General features: G+C 41.7%; 3 protein-coding genes across 9 annotated transcripts; all 3 read right to left on the reverse strand.

The window, feature by feature from the left end:
• Positions 1-1,085: 1,085 nt before the first annotated feature.
• Positions 1,086-8,537, reverse strand: snx10a (sorting nexin 10a). 7 transcript variants are annotated; one of them, XM_079749030.1, is made up of 9 exons: positions 8,370-8,537; positions 7,659-7,838; positions 7,376-7,465; positions 6,518-6,571; positions 6,345-6,431; positions 6,115-6,215; positions 5,817-5,915; positions 1,712-1,921; positions 1,086-1,602 (listed from the first exon to the last, which is right to left on the reverse strand). In XM_079749030.1, the coding sequence occupies exons 4-9, from the start codon at positions 6,548-6,550 to the stop codon at positions 1,458-1,460; spliced, it is 675 nt and encodes a 224-aa protein (XP_079605156.1). In that variant the 5' UTR covers positions 6,551-6,571; positions 7,376-7,465; positions 7,659-7,838; positions 8,370-8,537; the 3' UTR covers positions 1,086-1,457. The 7 variants fall into 7 exon arrangements, with proteins under 7 accessions (XP_079605156.1, XP_079605154.1, XP_079605158.1 ...); XM_079749028.1 differs by adding an exon at positions 7,928-7,985 and having other exon boundaries at positions 7,376-7,838; XM_079749032.1 differs by lacking the exon at positions 7,376-7,465 and having other exon boundaries at positions 7,664-7,838.
• A 1,390-nt stretch (positions 8,538-9,927) lies between these two features.
• Positions 9,928-12,558, reverse strand: cbx3a (chromobox homolog 3a (HP1 gamma homolog, Drosophila)). Its single transcript, XM_079749929.1, has 5 exons — positions 12,439-12,558; positions 11,658-11,803; positions 11,341-11,497; positions 11,161-11,255; positions 9,928-10,294 (listed from the first exon to the last, which is right to left on the reverse strand). Exons 2-5 carry the CDS (start codon positions 11,795-11,797, stop codon positions 10,171-10,173), a joined length of 516 nt encoding a protein of 171 aa, XP_079606055.1. The 5' UTR covers positions 11,798-11,803; positions 12,439-12,558; the 3' UTR covers positions 9,928-10,170.
• A 461-nt stretch (positions 12,559-13,019) lies between these two features.
• On the reverse strand, positions 13,020-22,720 carry nfe2l3 (nfe2 like bZIP transcription factor 3). Its single transcript, XM_079749249.1, has 5 exons — positions 21,824-22,720; positions 19,803-19,880; positions 16,414-16,524; positions 15,813-16,293; positions 13,020-15,710 (listed from the first exon to the last, which is right to left on the reverse strand). The coding sequence occupies exons 1-5, from the start codon at positions 22,346-22,348 to the stop codon at positions 14,938-14,940; spliced, it is 1,968 nt and encodes a 655-aa protein (XP_079605375.1). The 5' UTR covers positions 22,349-22,720; the 3' UTR covers positions 13,020-14,937.
• Positions 22,721-24,739: the final 2,019 nt, after the last annotated feature.

Raw genomic sequence — 24,739 nt, forward strand, 5'->3', positions numbered from 1 at the left:
ACAATGTGTGTCTGGTTTCGTGTCTAATGCGAATGTGTCTTAAAGATATTGAATGGCACAGTACAGCTGGCATGTGATCCAAAACCCTTGGCCTGGAGTTCAACATGTGCCTCTGTCCGTGCCTGTTCATGCCCCTGTTCAGTAGTGTGTTATCATAGTGTACTTTGATAAGGTCAACCTGAACAGCAACTAGAGAACGAGTGCATCACACCAAAAAACAAGTAAAAAAAAATGACAGGTGATGAAAGCAGTAGACTCCTGCACAGCATTCCCTCATGTGTGCAATCATGCCAGTATTTATATGCATCAGTGTGGTTCAGTGGTTCTATTCATCTTGGCTGTATAGATGTTTTTTCGTGGGCGGTATCGACAACTTCGACAGCCTGAGCACAGGGGGAAGCTGCACCATGCAGGGGATAAAAAAAAAAAAAGGGATGGTTTCAGTACTGGCAAGCTGAATGCTTGGTGGAATCTATAGCCAATAGTGTAGACTAGAAAACAGCCGTCGTGGTCGGGAAAGACTCCATTTGATTAATTTATAGCACAGAACAGAACCAAGCCATGCCGCAATTAATATGCATTTATATGGCCAGATAAGAGCTGGCATTCTTACAATCCCCAGCTCAGCCAAGTTTATCATTACATTGAGATTTGTGAAATGTACCATCCTAACTTGAATCTTACATTTATGCAATTATTAAGGAATGGAGACAATCTCTATTAAGCTAGTAAGTTTTTCCCCATGCAGGGATGGACTAAAAAAATTCAATGAATACCAGTTACTTACTCAATGAATGATTAAACACGATGAAGAATGCCAAGTGAGCCAACAATGAAATCACTAGATGAGCAAAAAGGCTCCCAATTCACAGAATCCTTCCACTCCAAATGGGATGATATATAATCCTTCAGGTTGAGATAAATACATTTAGCATTGATCAAATAGTGTTCCACTTTCCTTCTCATCTCCTGAGGTCTACACTCCCTCTACTGGGCTGAGAAAACAGTACATGGAGGTTTCAGAAATTCATGGTGGTTGTTCAAAGAAGTCGTTTCCTGTTTAAAGAGAGGCATTTATTCATCCATAAAAAAATGTATTTTTCATATATAAATACATATCATTCTAAAAATCTGCCATTATAAACACATTTCCCTTGCTAGACTCTAATATAACAGTTAAGATGACATGCATATAGAGATTACACATCAATCCCCCCCCACCCCCCCCCCCAAAGTACCATTTGAGGTTTGATACACATTTAAAAATATTTTACAGGGACAAAGTACTGGTCTATTTCCTTAAGACAGAACGTTAGGAGACCCAGTCGGCAACTACGCTGACTGCATTGAAACAAATGCACTGCTAAGAACAAAAGTAGGGGAAGAGACTGAAATAGATAACAATTAGTTGGGGGGGGGGAAACAAGTAGTTCAAACACCAGCTCGGCGAGTAAAACTTAAGAATGCATGCTTTTCTCTTCCGAGGGCGAAAGAGATAGGGTGCAGAACAATTCATGGTCTCCGTTGGAAGACTCCAGGCAGGGGAGGCCGATGCATCTCGAATGGACGTCGCTGCTTAATCCGAAGCCCGATGACGCGCTGCTGTAAGAGGAGCCATCGGGTGTCAGAGCATTGATCATCCTAAGAATACAAACCATCAGCCCACTCAACGTCATGTGGACACGCCAAATCCCCCCCCATGATGGCCTACCTTTCACAGTCTGAGTCGTAGTACCCCTTGCCCGTGTAGTCTAGGGGAAAGCTGGAGGAGATGAGGCAGCCGCTGGAGCGCTGGATGGCCTCAGCCACAGAGTAGCGGGTCTCGCCCCGGGCACACCTCTCGATCCTGGGGACGCTGAGCTCCGACTGGAGGAAGAGGTGGAGGTGGCTGTCGGACAGCAGCAGGGGCGTCTCCAGCACACTGTGCAACAAACAGAATGGTCGCTTGAATTGGGCTGACAAAACCAGATTTAAAAAAAAAAACAGCCCTCTCCTCTGGTGTGGTCAGGAACTTTTGATTGGTCAAGTACTAATAGTTATTTCCAGCACCGTTTTCTAAACATCTGCAGCTAATAACACTCTTTTCCGACTGTTAAGGACTTATTGAGCCTTTATGCGGATGAGGCAATAGAGGGAATTTGGAACTGCGACCCACAATGAAAGGTGTATCTGAAAACCTCCTTCAAGTAAAGGAGGAGGAACATTACAGGAAACTATACTGGGAGAAGGTTAAAGATGTAGGTGCCATTTACTGATTTAAAAAGGATCCATTCACACCTTTTCAAAATAACATGAAATAAATAAATAAATAAATAAATATATATATATATCAAATCAAGGCCGCATGCAGCATTTATTGGGGGGCCAAACCCAATACAGACGAGCCTCGGCTTGGGTCTGGTGAGGTGCGTACAAACTTTCATGACCATATGTCAAGTTATGCTTCTTCAAAGTTCATCCATCACCTCCTACGGTACTATTTGGATGAACTTAAACCAGGTTAGCAAAAGTACACCAAGTTTAATGACGAGTGCCCCAAGTAAAGCACGCCTATAGGCACTTAAGGTGATTGGGCTTATTTGGCCGCCCGACAGCTATGTTGTTTGAGGGGTATGGGTTCCTTAGAAAATTTGTTCAGCATGAGGAGTCAAATGTCTACAAAGTTGGCTAAACTGGATAAAGTTAAGAGCAATTAATTCATTCATTATTAAAAGGGGACATTATGAAAACACATTTCCTGGGATTTGGGGTGTTGATTTGGGTCTGGTGCTCCCACACGCATACAAACTTTGAAAAAAGTCTGGACATGATTTTTTGAGTGAGATATGAATTTCTCAAAGAACCCCGCCTGCAGTTACTAAACGAGCGAGTCCGTTTCGGCGCCCCCTCCTACGTAGGAAGGGGGCACAATAAAAATTACCTCCTACTTCCCCACTCCCCTCCAATCAGAGCATAGCTACGATTTTGTGGACCAGCAGCTCCGGCGGGGGGAACTCGGCGGCAGCTCAGCTCCGGGAGTACAATCCCTTACTATGCCGGACTCCCGCCGAGCTCCCCCTGCAGGAGCTGCCACCGAAGCTTCGGCGGCAGACAGGAGGAGGAGACATGGAGGAGAAAGGGATTGCACTGCCGGAGCTGAGCTGCCGGACTGCAGCTCCGGCGCGGGGAGCACGGCGGCAGTCTGGCAGCTCAGCTCCCGGAGTACAATCCCTTTCTCCTCCATGTCGCGGTTCATGGACTTCAGAGAGTCAAGGCCAAAGTTCGTTTCCCCCCAATTCTTCGCAACCATGGCCGAGATATCCCCACTACGAGTCTTTACTTGTGGAAGTGCCAGTCGTCAGACGGAGTCTTTACGATTCATGATATCATCCGAGGCGCATATAACTTTTGGCTGTGATATTATATATTATATAAATATCCATATATATTATATAGATAATGAGCTCCAGGAGTCCGCAAACGGCAACAATCCCTTCTCCATGCTGTGGTTCAGTCCGACAGCTCATTGGTCAATAGGCAGCAGCTCATTTGCATTAAAGCTACAGACACCAGAAACAGCGCATTCTGACGGGACTGATAGGGTAGGCGAGATTTTTTTTTTCTTCATAAAAGCTATTTCCAGCAAACAGCTTCATAAACATGTTTTCTGGAACTCAAAATACTATGGCCTAAACCCAAAGTGAGCCCTGAGGACTAAGGACTCACGGACTGAATTGATCTCAGGTGCTAAATGAGTGAGTGTGTGCAGCCACATGGGCTCAGATAGGTATATAAGGGATTGGGACAGCATATGTTACCTTGACAACATTTAATGACAAAGATGTTGCTGACACTTGCCGGTTTGGGAATTCTCATTTTGACGTTTTTTTTTGTAAATGCAATGAAAACAACCGGCTACTGCAATTTATTGACATTAGAAAATATTTTTACTTTTGAATACTTCAGTATAAATGATATATTGAATAACTAAGGTGATTATTGGCCTATGCATACTAATCATAAGTCAGAACGGGCTACATTTGGCTGACTTATTAAAGGTATAAGTAGCAATATGAAGAGCCGTTAGGGAGCCGATCCAAATGATCCGGCTCACAAAAAAAAAAAAGGCAGAAATTCCCATCTGGTCGCGCATTGACAGTAGCGTCGTCTTGTTTACCTTCCTAATTTCCGGATTTACCTATGGTCTCCACTGTAAACTTCACAACGCTTTGAACTGTGGGTAATTCCCTTAGGTGAAGTCTGAACTAATGCAGCCTCACGGAAAGGGCTCGGTAAGGGTGGACTCAAACCCTCACGCCGTTTGGAATTCGACATTGGGACAGCCCTAAAGCCTAAATAATTTTGCGAGAACGCGCATCAAAGTCTGTGAGTCCGGACATTGGGATTGGGCCTATGTTTACTTGTTGGGAAAACCACATAATAGGTCTCCTTTAAGTTACTCAAACATGTGATTCGTCCAATTTGGGAGCGGTCAATCGACTTTAGGGCTGGTTCCAGCCCTAAAGTCCACATTTAAGCAACAACCAAGCAGACGCTTCGACGCAGTCGTGAACCTTATGCCCCCTGCGTGGGGTTGTAAGCGGACCAATCACAGCCCTTGCTGCTGCGTCGCCTCGACGGAAGGTTACAATTTTTGGGAGGCTCACGTCAGGTCCTTGGGGTGGACGCAAGGAGGGTCTGTAAACCCCCTTGAGTTCCGTGAACGTGGGAACATAATCAGCCCTTTAGTCCTACTCAAGCTGTTAAAACCGTTAGAATCTTCGACCAACAGGTTGCGAGGTTGCCCTCACTCAAATCAAAACACACCGTCTAGTAACTGGTCATTTTATTCACATGTCACGCCCATTTTGATGCCACGCCCTGATTGAATTTTGTTGATTTGAATAGTGTCCTGAATCACTTTTGTATTTGACTCAAGATCATAGCAGTCCCATCTTGAAGTCGATATAAGCATTCATGTCTTAGCGTGTTTTTAAGAACACCCTTTTATTAAGTTAATGGCTCCTGGGGGCTATATTTGATAGTTTAAAGACTTTTCTTCTGATAAGATGGAAGGTGTTGGTCCATAGATGTCATGTGCCAAGGTTTTTGATCCAACCAATAAAAAAAGAAAACTAGGATATTTATTAACCAAATCCCAACTGGAGGGCAAGTTCCATCATGAGGAAACACACGTCATATGTTTTCACACAGGTTTCATGACTGTAGGTCCACTGGGTCAGGCGATACGCTTGTTCAAAGTTTTCATTTTCAGACTTCATCGTTCCAACCTTTCCAAAATTGTGGAAAGTTTCATAAAAGCAACGGTGCAGTTTTGGCTGATTAGGCATTTCTGGCAGAATAATAATTCTACCAAATACAATAGGGCCATTCAACCTTTCTGGGGCTCACCAAATATCAAACCAAAACATTTGGTTTATGAATGCCGGGCACTTCATGGGAGCAAGCCCCAGCCAGTGTGGTTGTCTAAAATTGAATGTTGTTTTAAATAGAATGTGTTCCGTTAATATTGCCTTGCTTTAACATATCTTTGATTTATCTGACGAATGCCATTTTTTAAATCATTTACCAATGTAATACTTTCTACACCAATTTGAAATTTACATGAAGACTTAGCCCAACCCTAGAAGTCAATGTCCCACCGACCTCCCTGGTCCATCTATCCAGATCACTATACATCTCCGGTTGAACACTTCTGCAATAGGTTGAAACAAACACTTTGCTTGGGCACCTAATAAATGTTTTAGGGATTGACCTCCCTGATGGATTACAGTCATTTGTGACCCTATGTAAAAGGTGGACTGGGTTGAACTTACATTTCCAAGAACTCCTGAAGACCCTTCATCCTCTGGGTGACCTGCTCCTTGTTGGTCATGCTGAAGAAGGGATTCCACGGTGGAAGCTTGGGCAACTCTCTGCTCAACACAACACAAGCATTAGCAGAGATCCACCATTTTTGGAAAACTAACTTTGACCTTCAATTTTTTCCATATGGGTTCACAACTCAACACCTCCATTAGTTAATATGTACCAAACGACCAGAGGACAAGACAGCGATATATTGGTAGTGCTTGGAATGGTAGCATGAAAAGGTGGTAAGGTGATAAAACATACATGATCAGAGCATTCTGCTGCAGACAGTGGCGCAGCCACACAAACTCACTGTACCGCCTCCTGACACAGGAAGCCTTCTTCCTAAAACACATGCTATTGGTCTGGAGACAGAGCCAGAGAGAAACTTAACAGTCAATAATGCAAATATGAGTCAACAGGTAAAGATAAATGAATGCTTAAAACTAGGCTTTGTCATTTTGTAATCGTTTTAATGCCTGAGCCACACTCACGTGTAGACATATCTCGTAGTCTGTGTGCGTGTGCCAGAAGTCATCACGATGGAACCTGGGATCCCCAACACCAACGTTTATGAATTCCTACAAAATAAGACATCTTTAAATACTTATATTGCACTTGTAAACATAATGCTAAAATGTTGCATATGTTCAAAAGGGTCACTTACCGTTTTCATGAGACTGTCCAATGCATTGTCCATAATGGGAAGAGATACCTGCAACTACATTGTTCGAGTTGTTGACATCAAAACGGCTTCGAGAGACTTAGATTCAGGCCTGATTCACAATGTTCTGAGTTAATCAAGAACCACTCAGCAAAGACAGACAAATACACATTAGCCTACACCATGATGTAGATTGTGAAATCAGTTTAAAGCCCCGTCCTTTCACATAAGCAAACCGCAATAGACAATAAAGTAGAAAATCCTGTGGCAAATTAATGAGGTTGCCTGGTGTAAATAGTGCAAGATTTGAATCGTGCATGCAACAACATTGGGATAGAGTCCAAGTCAATTCATGCCAGATGTTGTGTTTAAAAGATCAGCTCATTGCTAAAGACCTTTTAACCATACTAGTTAGGCCTACATATTACAAGTTTAGACGTCGGTCCAGACGTATTTACATTACTAGTTTCCTGAATTTCTTATAAAAGAAGAAGTTTGTGATGTGGGCAAAATATGCACGTTCAGACAGATTGTGAGGACCATGTCCCATAGCATGATCAGTGAAAAGAGCCACGCATCCTGACAACATGCCGTGCAGCTGGGCAACAGAAGGAAATCAAACCCTTAACCCCATCGGTTCCCTACTCAGCAAAACATCACATGAGCCAGTCACTTACGTAGACAAGATGGCTAAAACAGATTAGGACCGACATTAGTGGAATTTGTGTAAAAGGACCTTGGACTGATTAACGTCATAGCAAACCAACACAAACATAGTATTTAAAACCGCAATATAAATGTACATAAATACAGATCAAGATCATAATATATAGTCTCCCGCTGACCCCATTCAAATGTTACCCGTTTGCAGACGATAATGCACCCCGCAGTTTGAAAGGCAGCAGGTGGACCGCAGCTCTCGCCAGTCGAAATAGTCTGCCTGTGGAGAACCTGCTCACAATGTAGACGTCGGCTGGTCATTGGTCGAACTTAGGCCCCAAGTTACCTCAGAACGAAGCAGTCTGGGACTTATCGCTAAGTGTAGGCATCAATAATGTGGGACAACCCAAACAAGGCTGGACATAACAGCCTTCAAGTAAAATATTGTGTATGCCAATAACAGTTTTAAACTATGAATGCTCACCTTACTTCGGTCCAGTGATGTCTGAGATAAGTTAGACTCAGAGCACGCAGGGATGAGGCCCGAACCTCAACTGAACATTTGATGAAGCTCGAGAACCCCAGAGTTCTGCTGTTCAGAGGCACATCGGTTAAAATGCACGTGCTTCGCACAACCGCCCAAACTCAACTCGCGTCCCCTTGCCTACAAAAACAACATGCATGTATGCATTTAGAACTTATGCAGCTATATTGCAACACCAAAGGAACTGGTTATTTTTTTTGTATGCACACCTGTTGACGTGATTGCTTGCGAATGCTAAATTGTATCAGCTGGAAAGGGGAGGAGCTGCTGAAGAAATTAAGAAGGACTAAATTGTAAGGAATTTTGATAAAATAGAATATAAAATAGAACGATAATGAAAGGAACGTAATAATAAAAAAAAAACGTGGTTACTACAATACTACAATTGTAGACTCCCTTGCTTTGTATCATTTTTTTATTATTATTTAAAAAAAAACTATTTTATAGGTTAGTAATTTTGTATTACAAAACCCCTGTAATTTGGCCCTCCGGAATTCTTATTTTTTTATTTGCATATGCACACTTTGACATAATAGGGCGCGAGGACAATTGACATAAAGCACAGGAGTTGAGCGTTCGTGAAGTCAGGTCCAGCATTACAAACATTCGAGTTACACAATGAATTAAGGAATCTCGTTACACAAGCCATACCAGTTTCTTCGGGGATCCGAAGTTATTCCAAAAGACAAGTTATTCCAAGTACTGAAATCGCCTGAATTGAACCCTGATATGTTTCCATCAATGTTTTCAGCAATCCACGAGTGTAAGGTCTGCTTATTTACATACAGTGGACCGGGTCATGGGCTCTTTTTATGCATTTCACCATTTCTCTCTTTAACTGGGAAGATATCCTCATTGTTGTTGGAGAGACAACCCCTTTTCAACCCACAGCACCACCCCCTTTCCTCATAATGCAGGCTACATTTTGAGAAGCACATACACACACATTTTAGATGCTTTTTTTTTATTCATAACTTTCCATTTGAATTAAAAATACACCGAAATGTACAGACATACAGGCACTTTACAGGTTGCTCCGTCATCTCCACCCTACAAGACTGCCGATGGTTGCTGCGTTTGGGCAACACCTTACCCAAGGGCAGCTGTTTACAGCTGCCCTTGGGTAAACCTACAACTGGCAGCCCCCTAACAACTAGCCCGCCTGAATGTTCCAGACAGTCGGATCAGAATTAGGATTTTACAACATTAGGTTGTGGATCTATGTAGCTAGAGGCTGGTACATCAGCTTGGTGTTAAATACATGGGCCATGCACAGGCCATAATATAATAAAGTACAAGTTGTCTTTTAAAAGTCTGAAAGACACCTTCGCTTTCCTTCTTGGTAAGGTCCACAGGATAATACCTATGGTCATTGTATACCTTCAAACTGATCCATTTCCAAATAATCAATTGTTGAATGTGTGCTTTTTATATCTTAATGCCCTTTCTCTCACCAGAAGTTACTCCAAGAGATAACTATTTGATAGTGCAGCCTTTTAAGAATTGTTTTAACACTCCTACCAGTAAGATTGAACTGGCCCTAGGAAGACTTAACAAAAATTGTAACCAAATTCTTCCAGATGGTTGTAATGTACATGTTAAAACTAATTTAATGTGTCACTGAATTATTTCAATCATCAATATGACAAAATATTTTATAATACAAAACGTTTTCATTGCTCTGATGTTCAGAGTAAATAGCTGGTAACACAGTTTAGGTTAGCTTTGTTATGCACATCTTCAAATTATCCAGCTTTTTCTTTACTTATTCCCCATGATATACAATTCAGGACAACTACAACCCATCAAGTTAGCAATTCTACATTGTCTGCATATAAAGAGTCAGGATTTTCCCTTGAAAACACAATCTCCAAGTTGCCATAGAAACATCTTGAGAACCCTGTGATCAGGCCAAAGTCCATCAGTAATGCCCAACATGGGACAGCCCTCCCAGAAGTCGCGATAACCATTCCAGCTGCCAACATCGCTTGCTTCCAATTGTGCTTCAGAATTAGAATTTCTGAGACTACACGTTTAGAAGATCAGCAAGCCATTCAGAACATTTTAGTTAGTGATCATGTGGAACACTTAAAATACAGCAAAAATCTTTTCCATAGTTTGTACTGTGCTTACTTTAAAGAAAGCACAATCATTTTATTCTGTCTGGTTATCATTTAGATACCATACCACAAAAATTGACAGAACTGGGTAGCAAAAAAAATAAGTTTTATTGAACAATTTAAGGATGTTACAGGGAGAGAATACAAAAATGCATTTTTTTCAAAGGCGCAACTGGATTATGCAGCATCAATGTTTCAAACATCTTAAAAATATGTACAAAAGTAGTTGCCCTATTTACAACCACACTAACGTTAAACCAGAAAACAATACAAGGTAGCCTAAAAACACATCAGCTTTAAGGGGGACCACAAAGGACCAGAAAGCAGAGCATCTATGCCTCGTCCTCGGGACAGGAATGCCAAGTCAGCCTCTCCTCATAGAAGGAGATGACCACCTGGGGACAGCGAGAGTTTGCTTCACGAGCTGGAACTAAATCTGCTTCGTCTGAGTCCTTCCTGTAGAACAAATAAACCAAATATATTTAAAAAACAGAAAAAAAAAAAAAAAAAAAAAAAAAAAAAAAAAAACACGATTTACTTGATCGGTACAAACTGTCTCAAGTTCTAATTCTTCTGTTCTCCTGATCTGCCCAAGTTCAGATAGTCAGCATAGAAGGATTTGATACGAGTTAAGCATAAACAGAGGGTTTATCCTGCATATGAAAAGTTGTCCCAGGACATGCAAATAAGTCAATATTACAAGTATACTCTTATATGAATATATAGCCACATTTGCACTCAGTTTGCCCATCTCTATTACAACCAAAAATATTGTATGCTATGCTGTTATTGTATGCTTCGGACTACAAATATGAAGTACATTTGCACACCGTCTGCCTTGGGAAGCAAGGCAGACGTTTTGCAAGCAAAATATGCAAGCACTCTTGACAATGTTTAGATTTCCATAAGTAATTTGCAAATTTTAACACTAAACGATCGTTTAGTTTTGAGACAAAAACATTTGTGCACGAAGGTTGAACTGATTCCGACTACAGCCTTAAGGTGAGCGTAACAATGCTTTTCACACCGGTAACTTGTGAATCCTCTCCTACTAGACAGGGCTTCAGAAAACATAGCTTTTTGACCCACGTTGACAGCCATCCCCCTGAAAAGCACTGTCCAAAACATGCTCAAGGAACCCATTCAATAACTGCTACCTGACGATGATTGCCATGGCCTACAATTCCCATTTGATATGTTCCAGCTGTTAGCACAATAACGTTACCTTTTTTGTTTCCCATGTTACATAATCCCAATGTGGCAATACAATCCTTTGTGCCATTTGTAAAAAGTAAAAATAAAAAAAAAAAAACGTAATTTACCATTTCATTAAGAACATGAGCTCGCCACTGCTGTCTGTAGCGCCGATGATCCTCTCTGGGTCCAGATTTCTGGCAAATCCACGGGGCTTATCACTCTTTAAGACAAAAGTACAATGAGTCACCATTCCTAACAATTGGAAGCAAGTGTTCTTATTGGTGATAATATGCAAACCAACTTACCACGTCCTTCTTTTTGGCTTCTGGCTCGGATTCATCTGTAGATGCCTTCCTCTTGACAGATGCAGGCTTCTCTTTTATGCTCTTATGTGCCTCCAAAAATGCTGAAATGAGCTCTGGGCAATCCAGATTCTCCTCTGGCTCCCAGGTATTATCAGCTCTATGTAATGACGGGCAGGGGAAAACAATACGTTTATAAATAAAACTACACAGGCAGAATCTAAAAATCCCATTGGAATTTTACAGTAAAAATTGGAATGGACATCAATACAGGGAACAACATCAGCAAAGGCTGCACTGGCATGAACTCCAAAACTTACTCTGTAAACCCTTTCCACTTTAGGAAGAACTCCACTTTTCCATTTACAAGACGTTGGTCGAGTACTTTCTCGACCACGAACTCCTCCGGTTCCTCCGCTACATCCTTTTTAGCGGATTTGGTGTTTTGCTTCTTGCCCATGTTTTGCTGTTAAACAAGAAAAGACATCAGCATGGTACAAAGGCATGCACCCAGGTAACACTATCCAACATTGTACTCATAAACACACTCGCTAACGGAAAATAGTGCGTGCTCTTTGAGATACCTAATGTTAGCCTATGCAAGTTTCTTGAATTAACTGCAAAAACATCAGTCATTAGAATTGCAATTTCGAAGCATGCATTTATGCTACAGGCACCAGTTTACAAAATAAACGGTTAAAAGGCCAATAGTAATGTCCTTGTGTCCATTGTTACACAAATACATCTGAAAGCAGTGGGCCATTGTTGCGTTTGCCAGCGTTAGCAAGGCCAGGCTTGCTAGCTAGCTACCCAAACAGTAGGGCCGCATGCTAACTCATCCGGCCTTTAAAACAGACCAACGTTACATCCTTGGTGGATGCAAGATATAAGTGATCTCTACGGATATGAAACACAGACCACCTATTACAGAAATTGAGCAAACATAGCGACAACACACATCTACAATGAAGAAATACCCGCGTATAGCGATAGTTGCACACTAAGGCCATTATGGAGGGATATTAAAGACAGCACTAAATGGTTTCGGATTTATACACTGGTGTATAAGCAGACAATAATAATATCGGTAGACACTTTTACCGTGATATAAACTGCTTACAACAGGGTCTTGGTTTTTGGTTACCCGGCCTGCCACTTCGACTGATAATTCCGCTCACTCTTCAATGCGAGAGTACCAACGCGCGCTCAAACCAATTTCTTTTATACTTGCTACGGGTGCCGAAGAGGTACCGGAACCCGCCGTTACAGTCGATGGCCGAGGTGGGATTTATAGTTAAAATATCCGTTACTTAATACTAGCCCCGAAATGCATTGCTTACTATGCAGAGTTAAAAGGTAGTCTATGTAACCGACGATTTACAAAACACAACAGCTAAGCGGCAAAATAAGAGATAAACAGATAAACTGGGTAACGGTACAGCAGATATGCGTTCACGCGTTTCATGCAGGGTGCACGGGATTAGGGGTTTAGGGGTGTGGTTGAACGACAATGGGTGTCTGAACATTAACGACCCAGTATAATCTGTAATTTATTCTGAGGATTTCCCCTTAATTTTAAATGTATTCAGTAATAATTAAACATACACACCACTTGAATGTCATCCATTTGAACGAGAAGTGCATATGAGTATTAGTAGTACAGGGAGGGGAAGGAAGTTTTTAATACTTTATTTTTTAAACCAAATAATACAAAACTTTTTTGTATTGAATAGTGCAGCACAGTACAGCATTCTTCAATCACTGTTATGTCATGCTTAAACACTAACAACACATGTCGCCTATAAAAAAAATGGGCAAAAAAAGGTGAATATTAAAGAACCAAAAGGAGTTGCACTAAAACGTTATAAATGTTGTGCATCGTTTTTCCCATTCTCTCTTATTTCACTTACACACACACACACACACACAACTGCATATAGGATTTTTCATTGGTACAGTTTCTCATCAGATCATCTGAAATGCACACCCAACACACCATCATATACTTCGGCCATTCGTTGGTTAATGGTAGGTGAACAAGTGGTTTAGAGCGACCACATCACCAGTAAACATCTATTGTTTTAAGGGACTGCATAACATGCATGCACATAGGCAAACATATGATATCTCAAATGTACCTTAATCTATGCTCAAATACCGTGTGAATGTACTTAATGGCATCAGATTGGACATGCCTTGATGATAGGATACATTTTACTGTTGATTTATGGGCACTACTGAAGGCTCCCCTGACTTTGCCAGGGTCATGTGCATAGGTGTACTTGGGGTTTGGCTATCCGACCTAGCCAAGAACCATTCTCTGCCATTGATGTTAAAAACCTGAGGCCTAACTCATAGGTAACCTGCTTTAGCTTTAAACGGTAGTCTTCATGTATTATAAGGACTTTTATAATTAAAATATTAATCTGGTATATTCTATTCAAAACAAAAGCAGTATTTCACATGATCTTACAACATTGTGATTCCTGCTAGCTTAATTAATGGGGCAGTCAGAGTCAAATGCACTTTTAGAGTGCTGAAGTAGCTTCTGTACATGAAGAAGCAAAATAGTGATAAGTTAATCATAAAGGATCGATTGTCTGTGGACATTTTCCAGACCAACCCACGCATCCTTAACATCAATGGTCATGAATAGTACTTAGTACGGCAGAACAGCTACAAAATAATATGACGCGTAATAATATGTATGCAAACCAGCTCTTTGAACTTACAAATGCTGCAAGTAAAACATTACACTGGTAAGAGTGCAGTCCATGTATCACAGATACACAAATATAAAAACAAACATTTATTTTATGTAAGGCCTTCAAGTTATCTCAAAAGTATATGGTTGAATATCTCAAAATTACATAAGGGTCGACAACATCCCAATTTGGAAAATCTTTGCAGTGTTTGTGAACTGTATATATATGTTTTTTTTAAATTAATGTGCCCTGTATTTATGAAGGTTTCTCCCACACCAGCCCCAACAGTGGCATAAGGGTATAATTCCACAGATAATTAAATATATGTACTGCCCTCGACAGTTTCAGAGACTTGTTTATCTTTCAGAAACACTTAAATAGTTACAGTCTACAATCACTAACATTGTTGGGGTGTAAAGTTAAGGTAAGAAATGGAGGGGTTGGGCGGGGGGAGATGTATATAGCCATCTATATTAAGATGCATCTAATTCACATATCACTGTAAACCTGCCATGATCCCATATCCAAAGTCTGGCTGGTTTAACTGCAATTCCGATCGGAAAGTGGTACAATAATAAATCAATAAATTCACAGAGGGAGAGAAAGAGAAAAAAAGTGGCTTGGAAAGGCAAGTAAGATCTGAAATCGTCCAATCACCTCTGCCAATGATCAGTGAACCACATTCTATTGTCCAGTGTGTAAGCTACATTTTATCCCAAGAAAACATTTATTTACAGGTGTTTCTTTCAGGTTGTGTAGTCATTATCATTACCCCTTATATCTCTAAAGAGCATTAAATCTGTCAAACCCTCGGAAAGAAGAAAACCTTCACCAGAACAAGGCGAGCAAGTTTAGAAATAGGCAACGACGTCAAGTCCCAGCTGGCCATGTTGCATCACTGCTTTTTGTCCTTCTTTCTTTTATCTGTTTTACTGCCAGCTGTTGTAGAGACCGCAGGTCTTCTCACGGGCTGAACAGAGACCCGTCCGTTTGCCCCGCACTGCAGGGTGTATCTCTCTGGGTGCAGGGGTCGTCCTGAATCATCCCTCAGCCTGGACAAGACGTCCCTGCTCAGCTGCTTTATCTGGTGGCCCACCGCTCCCATCGTCTTGGCCGTGAGCTGCTTCTCCCTGAGGAGCCTGTTCCTCTGGGCCTGGAGCCTCGCCACCTCCTCCTGGAGCCCCGTGATGGCGTCCAGCTTGCGCTTGCGGCAGTTCTGGGCGGCCAGCTTGTTCTTTCCCCGCCTGCGGATGTCTCGCAAAAGGGTCACCTGTTCGCCGGAGAAGCCGTGGGCCTCGAGGACCTCCAGGAACTCGTCCACGGGCATGTTGACGATCTGCAGGGCCGTGAAGGGGATGCGGAGGGCGCGCGCCCGCATCTCGTCACGGCTCGTCTCCCTGCTGTCCAGCCCCTGGTCCTCGTCGTCGCTGAGAGGCTCCTCCTTGATGCCTTTGTGGGGGAAGGACGTCGGCGAGGGCTGGTGGTACAGGGCCTGGGAGGAGTAGCTGTGGTCGTGCCACACGCTATCGCTCAGGTCTTCGAGGGACCATACGGCGGAGTAGTCGGCGATGCCTTTGGAGTTGATGGAGTCCACCTCGCTGCTGTAGCCGGTGGCGCCGCGGTCGTCCTCGCAGTAGGAGCTGGATGAGGACGATACCACGGAGGTGCCTGGGGAAAAACATTACACAAAGTTGAGTCCATAGTCTGAACTGACGGTTGCAATGCAGCTGTTTAATAGGGTCCTTGTAATCGTGAACAACTATAACCAACCTGGTGAGGTGGGGCCTTGGGAGCCGCTTTCCAAGGACAGACCGGAGTCTGAGTCCAGATCTTCAAGCAGTCTTGGATTGATACTCTCCAGACAGTTCAGCAGGTGGCTATCAATTGCATCCATACCCCCCAGACCGAGCATGTTGATCTGGTCAAACACGGCCTCGTCCAGGCAACCGCCCATCCCATCATGGGAGCTCCCGTTCCTGCTGACATTATATCCAGAGGTGAAAGGCCCGGCCAGGTCAAGGGTCATACCCGAAGAAGAGTCCAGATGCGAGGAATTTGTGGATTCCATGAGGAGGAGTGGCACTGGTTGTTGCCGTGTGACGGGTCTGGCCTCAGCCCTCTGCGAGACCCTGCCGTAGGCCTGTGGGCCGCCCACCACCGCATCACGCAGGCTAACATCCTGGCTGATGGCTCCGGTTATATCAGGGTCCGACAGGTCAGACAGGGGCTCCGATACCAAGGAGTCCAAGTCCTGTGTGAGATGAGGGTATCGTGTCAAAGTGATATCGTGTGAAGTAGAAAGAAACTAAGCAAAACTAAATGAAAAAATAACACGTTTCTCTGTTTGAGGGAGTACACACAATCAACTTACATCAAGATCAGCGATTTGCAGGGCGAGGAAATGACTCCAATGCTGGTTGACGGCAGAAGCATGAGGTTCTGCTGCTGGGTCAGAGAGCGATGTGTTGCCATCCAGTAGATCCTACAATAGTCCAGGAAAAGAGCCATTTATTATTGTCAAACACCTAGCTGCCATAGCGATAAAAAAAATACACAGCTGAATCTGGATACAGACATTTTTCTGGCGATGCATAATATCAGCCCGAGACCAATTCAATGATTGCTGTTCACTCTGAGTCCTATTGCGAACTATTTTCTGATTATGGTGAGGTCAATTAGCAATGCCCATAACTTTGGCTATGTTCACCACTTGAATATTTATACTCCCTATTTGAAAAGATACTAACCGTGTCTAACTAGTGGTGAGGTAACTAGAGCTTCCCTGTAGAAGTGGAATCTTTGAAAGGCTAATTTAAACCATAGGTCGCAGTAGTAATAAAAAAGTAGGTGTTCTTCAGTATATCGAGCAGGTTAAAAAAGATAATCTTTGCATTTTCGGTATCATAAAATAGTTAAAAATCGACCAATGATATACCACATTATCCCTGCTTGGAGGAGAGACGTGTCACGTGAATCTGTGGCATGGTGGACCTTAATGGACATAGTCGGGTCTGGACAGTCAGCCTTTTTGTTGCTGAATGTTAAATGAGGACAAAGTTAACTATTGTATTCACTTTTATTTAACAGAACAGTTTTTATAGGGTACCTAAACCCATTAAAACTCAAGCATTGTTCGATTTTTGGCACATGCCAACTGGCTAGTGGAAAGGAATCAACTTTTATTTGTGCTGCACAACGTCTTGGGTATTTGATATAAACCATCACTAGGAATGACAACCGTTAACATTTGAACAGACACCAGAACCGGTACTTGGAATTCGATACTGGAACTCAAGGATACATTTTTTCGGTACTTTAATCTCTAATAACAAAAATGTAAATTCAGTTGTGGTGAAAAGAAACGACAACAGAACATCTCAATTTCAACATTGTTATTTATTGACAACATTTAACACAAAACAAAAAAATAACCCCTCTCCCCCTCCCAAACCTGCACCTACAACCTCCAGCCTATCACAGTCGATAGCCATAGCATTAGAACGCTTGTGTGTCTTGGAGGAAGCACTGAATCCTTTTAAAGATCTAGGAGTTGTAGCAGTGAGTGACTCTGGCGGGAAACAAGGTCTTCTGTGCCAGGACGTAGGCTGTAGCCTCTGGGGCTTTCAGATACCCCCTTTCAACCAACACAAATCTGTTGCTGGTGCTTGTGCTGGTTCTACACACCAACTCCCCTAGAACCAGCTTGATTTTCCAGTCTTTAGGGCTAGAGTAGAGCCACGTCAATGCGTCAGAGCATATGACCCAGTTTTCCTAGCAACATACCAGGAAGTTAAAATTAACGCGTTAAAATTACGCTAACCTAGAACTAGACGGTTTGTTTGTGCAGAGTTGGAACCTGTTTGTCTGGCCCAGAGCCAGGATTATTTGAAAAGCCAAGAACCGGATCAAAATTGGCGTTGGTGGAAAAGGGGTAAATGTGACACAAGGGCGGTTGAGGGACTGGGTGACCTGTCAATGAAAGCAAGAGTGTAAACAACATGACTCCCGAGCTGATAACTGATCAACCAGAACATATTTAGCTATATTATGCTTAGTAAAGTTAAACCATATGCAACTGAAATTTATTTGAATGTGTGTATCCAAGCCATTCACAGTCTCATATTGTAATAGGTCCAATAGTATGTCACCTACAATTTTTCCATTTTAAGGCTTCGGACATTCCAAGAAAAGCTAAGCTAACATCTACCAATACCAGTCATCTCCAATAACTTATAAAACTAGCTAATTAATTACCTGAAGGTGTGGATGAAGTTGCGATGCCTCAGTTTCGTCATCCACGGAGGGTTTAGCTTCTTCTGCAGTGGCGGTAGGCGTGTTACGGTAAGCGCCGGGGCTGTCAAACACCCTACACTCCAAGGCTTTGAGATATATTTTGACCAGGTTCTTAGGTTAGACTTGTTTTCCTGGCCAGCTATGCATTTCTACATTATAACTTTTGCAGCGAGTTTTGTCTGTGTCCAGTTTTGAAGTGTTAACAAACACACTTGAGACCGCTTTCTGTTCTCCATTGCCCTGACAGTTGGAACGCCCGAATTGAACGAGCTACAATGTCTCTCTCAATCTCTCTCTATACTCTGTCCAGCATACTCAATTATCCACCAGATGCGCTCTTAGCCAGGTACCAAAATTTGGCAGTGATTTATTGAACAAGAATAAGTACTTGGTAGTACTGACATTATTCTTTTAGGTACCCTTAAAAGTACAGAGTTCAATACCCAACCGAAAAACATTTATTACAACCAGGATCTGGTTAACATTGTCGTCACCAGCTATCAGAGAAACAAACAATGTTTCCAGTTGAAAGTTAATGTCACAAATTAGGATATGATAATGGCTGGAATATGATTTTTATTCTTTGCAAAAAGTGAGGGTTCAATCAAAATTTTCACCCTGAATTCATAGAACCGTGGTTGACCTTCTTTCAATCCATTCAGCAGGGTTCAGTTTAGTTACATTTTTGCATTTAATAAAAAAGAGAAGCAAAAGCAATTTGCAAGCGAAACAGAGAGATGCACGAACCACTAACCACAGACAGCTTTATTAAAAAGTATAAAAGTTTTATAAGTACAACTAGTACTACTCGACTCATCTCTTTGAGACTAGATGTCTGCCGTCATAAAATTTGGAATATTTAATATGTTAATTTCGTTTATTTTATGAGTAAAACTGGATATTGGAAATTCAACTGATATTAACACTCCTTACTAAAGCAATCTGCAGTGGGCAGCAAAAGGTACAATCAGCAAAGAACGTCCCGATTGGGTGTGGCGGCATTAACGGACGAGCGGCCGAAATATCCTCTTCAACCTGTTCAAAAAAGAGGCGCCTAGCTATATGCGCTCGTATAACAATTGTGTTTAGGTTTTAATTAATAAGTCAAAAACTGTGCAGGTCATGATAGCCGCAGACCTGGCTGGTGGTTTGATATTGTTACAGGCGTATTCCAAAATTCCACCATTTGGTTGTTGGTCTGTGTTAATTTCAGGCCCTGATAAGCCTAGACCCAACGACGGAACGACTATCTAAAGTTTCAGAAAGTTTGTAGAACACAGAACTTCATCTGAAACAGGTTCACTTACACTTTAGACCAACACACTTAACAAGCCTAATTAGGTGTTCTGCTGCCAATTGGTAAGAACATGGACATAATCATACAGTACAACCGTTACATAATCAAGATATACGTCCAAATCAGGATATGAAATGAATGCAGTGAATATAATTTATATAGGCATGTACCTCTTGCTCAAGACTTAAGCTGTGAGCCAGCTGACTTGGGGACACTCGCTCCTCCCCTCCAGAACTGCCATCGTCCTCCTTGTAGGGCACACAGAGAAAAAAACATTAGAGGAAGGTCAAATTCCCATTAATCGAAAATCATTCTGTGCTAACCCAAATGAGTAGCTACATACGTAGCTCAGTGAACATAAACCAGTCATTGTTTATGAGTGGCTACATTATACAATGGTAGTTATTATGGTGGAAAGGACTGGACATGGAAAACATCTTAATGAGCAGTGGCTGCAACTGTTGACGGAATAGCAGCAACCCTGAAAGACACTGACCACAGTCACCAACAACTGCTATCATCCTCCCTGCATATGTGTTTGAGTCAATCTATGACTTCTAAATTAGGTCAAGGTCTGTGCGGCTGTGTGTGTCACAGCTTTAGAGGATTTGGTAATAAGAATGTGTGAGCAGTTGTGGGTCTGTAATAATGCAAGTAACAGTGGCTGGAGGCCCCTTCAAATACCAAAATGGCAGATTGTAGCAGAGGAACTTACCCAGCTGTTGTACAGCCTCCACACTATATAAAATAACAGAATTACCTTCTCTTCATCTCTCAGTTAAAGAGAAGGGGAACATCTATGCTGACACATTCACATCAAGTTCTATTACACACACTTGCATTTGGCTTCCCAGTGAGGCTGTGAACCATCCAAAGCATACAATAAGTATTGGAGCTATAAATGCGTGCTGCACGACCCGTATTCATAAACAGCCAGATCTGAGCTGAGAATAGCTGTAGGAATCAGAAACTAGGTTTCTAAAGCGTTTTGTGTTCATGTTCCAATGCAGCTTAAAATTGCCTACACTTAAAATTGCCTACAGTTAAACTCTTTCCAACAATTAGGACAGAGTGTACCAAAACTGCTTAAGGCAACAATCAAACAAAACATAATCCAATCCAGTCATATTCTGGTTAATGTTAGGGCATGTCCGCTTCTGTTCAAGTGGCTTACTTCTCAAAGTCAACTGCTGCAAGGATTTTGTCACTTCCTTGTTTCTTGTTAAAGCTTACATTACTGACCCTAAAAAGGGTGTTATTTAATGTACGAACACCAACCTCACCTTTTAGATGACTTGCGTATAAAACAAATAGGTAATCAAAATGAGTGTATTTGTATGCTCCCCACAACATGGTCAATAGGATCTTGAATAAGCTCTAATCCTCTGCTCGTCTCAGGGCCCACATATGGTGGCTGAGCCTGAAGTCAGGGGATACGATTACCGTTTCAGCTACATCAAACCACCTAAGGGGCTCCGATCCACACTGCAGCTGTTACTCTCCTGATCCAACACTGAAAATCTGCATTACTATGGACAAAGAGTATGCCCTCGAGGCACTAAATATAGGGAGGGTCCCTTCCTAAGCAAAAACTACACCGAAGTTGGGCTTTTCAATATAAATCAATGATTCACTATGCTCTAAAATGTTTGAGATTACTGAATAAGACAAAATGAAAAGGGAGGGACAATCTTGATTTAACCGTCCTAGGTAAGCCAAGTCCAGGCCTGTCCCAAACGCTGACAGGTGCATGGGACATGTACTGATGCTTTGTTCCAAATGGTAGCAAAACACGTCTGAAATCCCATCAATATAGTCAAATAAACTATATAAGTCACTGATTTGTATGTAAAGTTACGACAATAGGGTGTTATACACAACCAGTGTGCTATGAATGCGTGATTTACTTTCACTTTGAAAATCATAGTGTCCATGTTAATAACAGAAGGTAAAACTAACAACATAGGCCTATAGGGGTCCAAATCTGTGTTGCATTAACGGCAACTTCACGAACTGCTTGCATACAAGCTAGCTTGCTGCTCGTCAGCCATCTGTAAAGTTGTGTTTACAGGACAGTTGGTGTACACCATACCACAGTAAAGTAGATAACAGAGTGCATACATATTTGGCAACTATATATGCCCAAATAAATACAAATAGTCATCCCACGTTACTCCGAGTAAAGACTGACCTCTTCGGGTAACTGGCAGGCTCCAGAAGTGCAAGGCCCTTGTTCGGCGAGATGTTGTGTGGTTTGGCGTTCTCCTTGGCTACTGCTCTGCAGATGTTTGCCTTCGTCGTTGGCATTGCTCGCGGTGCTCCCCACCTCTAAGTTGATGTCGATTCTGTTGTTGCCATTTGAAGAGTCTCCTGGGTCAGGCTGATCACTGTCAGATACCTGGTGCACCAGCCATGTGTTCAGCTGTGTGGGGAACCTTGGAGAACCCAAAGTACGCACCTCGTCTAGAAGCCGACGAGTAGCAAAGAAATAGTCCAACTCGGGACATTTGGGATGCACGCTATATCCGTCTAGGTTATCTCTCAAACTATGGAAGGGCGTCTGGGTATAAGCAGAGCTGGGACCCAAGTTAACGTCAAACAGAGGGGGGTAATAGCCATTCAAGTAGCTATCGACATCAACACGAACTCCAATCAAACTAAGCAAGATCGTAAACTGGATCAGGCCTTCTGTGAAATATTTTTTTGCGATTTGCATTTTATAGTTCTACTAAAACTTGCTACGGCTTATTCAATTTCTATCGTAGATGATCCTATATCTAAATGAACAAAGAAAAAACACGAACAAAAGAGCACGAGTTCTCCTGTCAGACAAAGAGGTCCGCCCGTGCCGGTGCAATAGCTAGCTGCTAGCTGTTAGCTCTTAGCTTTCAGTTTCGGGTGACAGTTACCGTCATCTTCCCTTAAGGAAATATTCCACACCGTTGTTCTCGTATCACTTTAAATACAACGGCCGTCAAATGAAAAAAATAACCTAGCGAACTAAAGACAGCGAAACGAGTGTAAGATTTCCCATTGTATAAAGTATATGAGCCTAGCAAAGTAATGTACCGGTAGTGTGGCGAGAGGACATCAGTTGAGGATTTGCATATCTAATGCTGAGGGCCCGCAAGCTTCCACCGCAACAGAGTTTGATTGGCTGACAGCGCAGACTGTTGTGCTTTTGGCCAATGGAAGAGCATGCCCAATGTTGTTGATCGTCGTCAGATCCCGTCCTATAATAACCCATGTTCCCACCCATTTGTTAACGATTGAGAGACCTATGTTGAATCTTTTGCATTATTGCATTATTGGATGTGGAATTATTTCTGCAATTTAGAATTCAATAAGTTACATTTATTTCTCCTGACTGAAGTCGGACAATGTCTTACTTTTAAAGTGAAGACTTGGATTATGCCATTGGTTGTCCCGTTTGTCCCACTGACCTGCTTTGGATCCACCTGTTCTGCTGCCCCCACTGGTAGATACATGCATTGCACATTCAGCTTGGGGAAAACTAAAACCGAAGACCACCCACAACATTGTAGATTGCATATTCGTTTCAGATGTACATTTACAAGCTTTACGGACATTTTTCTGCTACACTGACATAAAATAACGTGTTGTATTGTTAATAAACCATGCATATATTTTGCAATATTCTCATCCAGAAGTCTGTAATATTAAAATCAAAATTATTAAGCAAGTATAGCCTACACTTCAATGCCATTTAATTACAATGCCTTTTCTATGTATTATTATGGTTTACTTAATCATGAATATTATTCATGATGGCCATAACTACATGGCATCTATGTCACTTAGTCTGTGTCTTGTTGATGGTGTGCTTGTTAATACCCGGAGGCATCCTAATCTCCCCTAGTGGGATAATTAAATTTGACTTGACTTGACATAGAACCAACCAAAGTCTTTACCTGTTTTTGATATTTGATATGAGAGTACAAATTACTTTTTCGGTTTCTTTCCTTTGAGCACTGTGAAGTATGCCAGGTGTCCAGAGAAGGTGCCTTTGAGTAGTTAGTTGGTTTTAACTTGGACTGTAATGACTTTGAAACAGGTTTACTTAACTAGCCCAAGGTTATCCAAGATTTATACAGAGCCTCAAATCTCTAATGAATTAATTATATCTAAATTACTATACTTTGCATAACCGTCCTGAGGACATTCTAAGTTGTGTATGTGTGTGTGTGTGTGTGTGTGTGTGTGTGTGTGTGTGTGCGTGTGTGTGTGTGTGTGTGTGTGTGTGTGTGTGTGTGTGTGTGTGTGTGTGTGTGTGCGTGCAATTTTGGCAAGAATATAAACATTTAAAGACAAAACGTATTGTGAGGGATTTAATTTATATAATATTTATTGATACTAACTAATGTACACAAGACACAATTGATACATAGCTTAACAGCTAAATAAATTTGCATTATGTTTCAAAAGTGTGTGTATCTCGAGAAAGTGCTGAATTACATATCAAAACCTCACAGCTATAATTGTAATTGTTTTACCAGCTAGATGACGACGAAAACAGGAAGTCTGCGTTTCAAATGTATGAAACAAACATTGCCCATTTTTTTGTAAAGTTTGAATCTGTTTCATTTCAGTTTCATTTCTTTAGAAGAGGGGAGTGATGGAGTACTATCGGGGTTAGCCATGTTACATTTGCGACACCTGCTGGTGGATAACATATATAATTGAATTCTTACCATTTTGTCAGACAAAGCAATATTATTTATTTATTAGACCTTTTTCATATCCAAATTCTCTTCGTCGTCCTAATGAAAGGTTCATGTCTGAATGTAACTTAGAAATCGATTTAATACACCATTTTATTAATAATGTGAGCAAAGGTTAGAACAATGACAAACTGTATAGGTCTATGAAAGTATATCTCAGGACCATTGAAAGTGTTGTCAGACTCTTCTTCATTGATACTTCAAAGACCAACACATAATAGATATTCCAAAACATTCCGACCCAAAAAACATGCTGTTGTTGCAGTTATTGGTCATAGTACTGTAGCCTTCCCAAACCCTTAAACCTTTTATAACTTAACATATTTATTGATGCGGTCGTTCAGACGCTTATTTAGCCACATGCT

Source organism: Pollachius pollachius (genome assembly GCF_949987615.1).
Source record: "Pollachius pollachius genome assembly, chromosome: 13".
Lineage (NCBI taxonomy): Eukaryota > Metazoa > Chordata > Actinopteri > Gadiformes > Gadidae > Pollachius > Pollachius pollachius.

Excerpts from the sequence above, each read along its gene's own strand:
- cbx3a (XM_079749929.1), bottom strand. The coding sequence starts at position 11,797 with ATGGGCAAGAAGCAAAACACCAAATCCGCTAAAAAGGATGTAGCGGAG. Across the intron at positions 11,498-11,657 it reads AAGTGGAAAGGGTTTACAGA|AGCTGATAATACCTGGGAGC; the intron begins GTAAGTTTTGGA and ends GTCATTACATAG. Across the intron at positions 11,256-11,340 it reads AAGCCAAAAAGAAGGACGTG|AGTGATAAGCCCCGTGGATT; the intron begins GTAAGTTGGTTT and ends TTTGTCTTAAAG.
- snx10a (XM_079749027.1), bottom strand. The coding sequence starts at position 7,495 with ATGACCAGCCGACGTCTACATTGTGAGCAGGTTCTCCACAGGCAGACT. Across the intron at positions 5,916-6,114 it reads CAGCAGAATGCTCTGATCAT|AGAGTTGCCCAAGCTTCCAC; the intron begins GTATGTTTTATC and ends TGTGTTGAGCAG. Across the intron at positions 1,922-5,816 it reads CTTCAGGAGTTCTTGGAAAT|TGTGCTGGAGACGCCCCTGC; the intron begins GTAAGTTCAACC and ends TTTGTTGCACAG.
- nfe2l3 (XM_079749249.1), bottom strand. The coding sequence starts at position 22,348 with ATGCAAATCGCAAAAAAATATTTCACAGAAGGCCTGATCCAGTTTACG. Across the intron at positions 19,881-21,823 it reads CCTGCCAGTTACCCGAAGAG|GAGGACGATGGCAGTTCTGG; the intron begins GTCAGTCTTTAC and ends GTGCCCTACAAG. Across the intron at positions 16,525-19,802 it reads GCTTAAGTCTTGAGCAAGAG|GATCTACTGGATGGCAACAC; the intron begins GTACATGCCTAT and ends GGACTATTGTAG.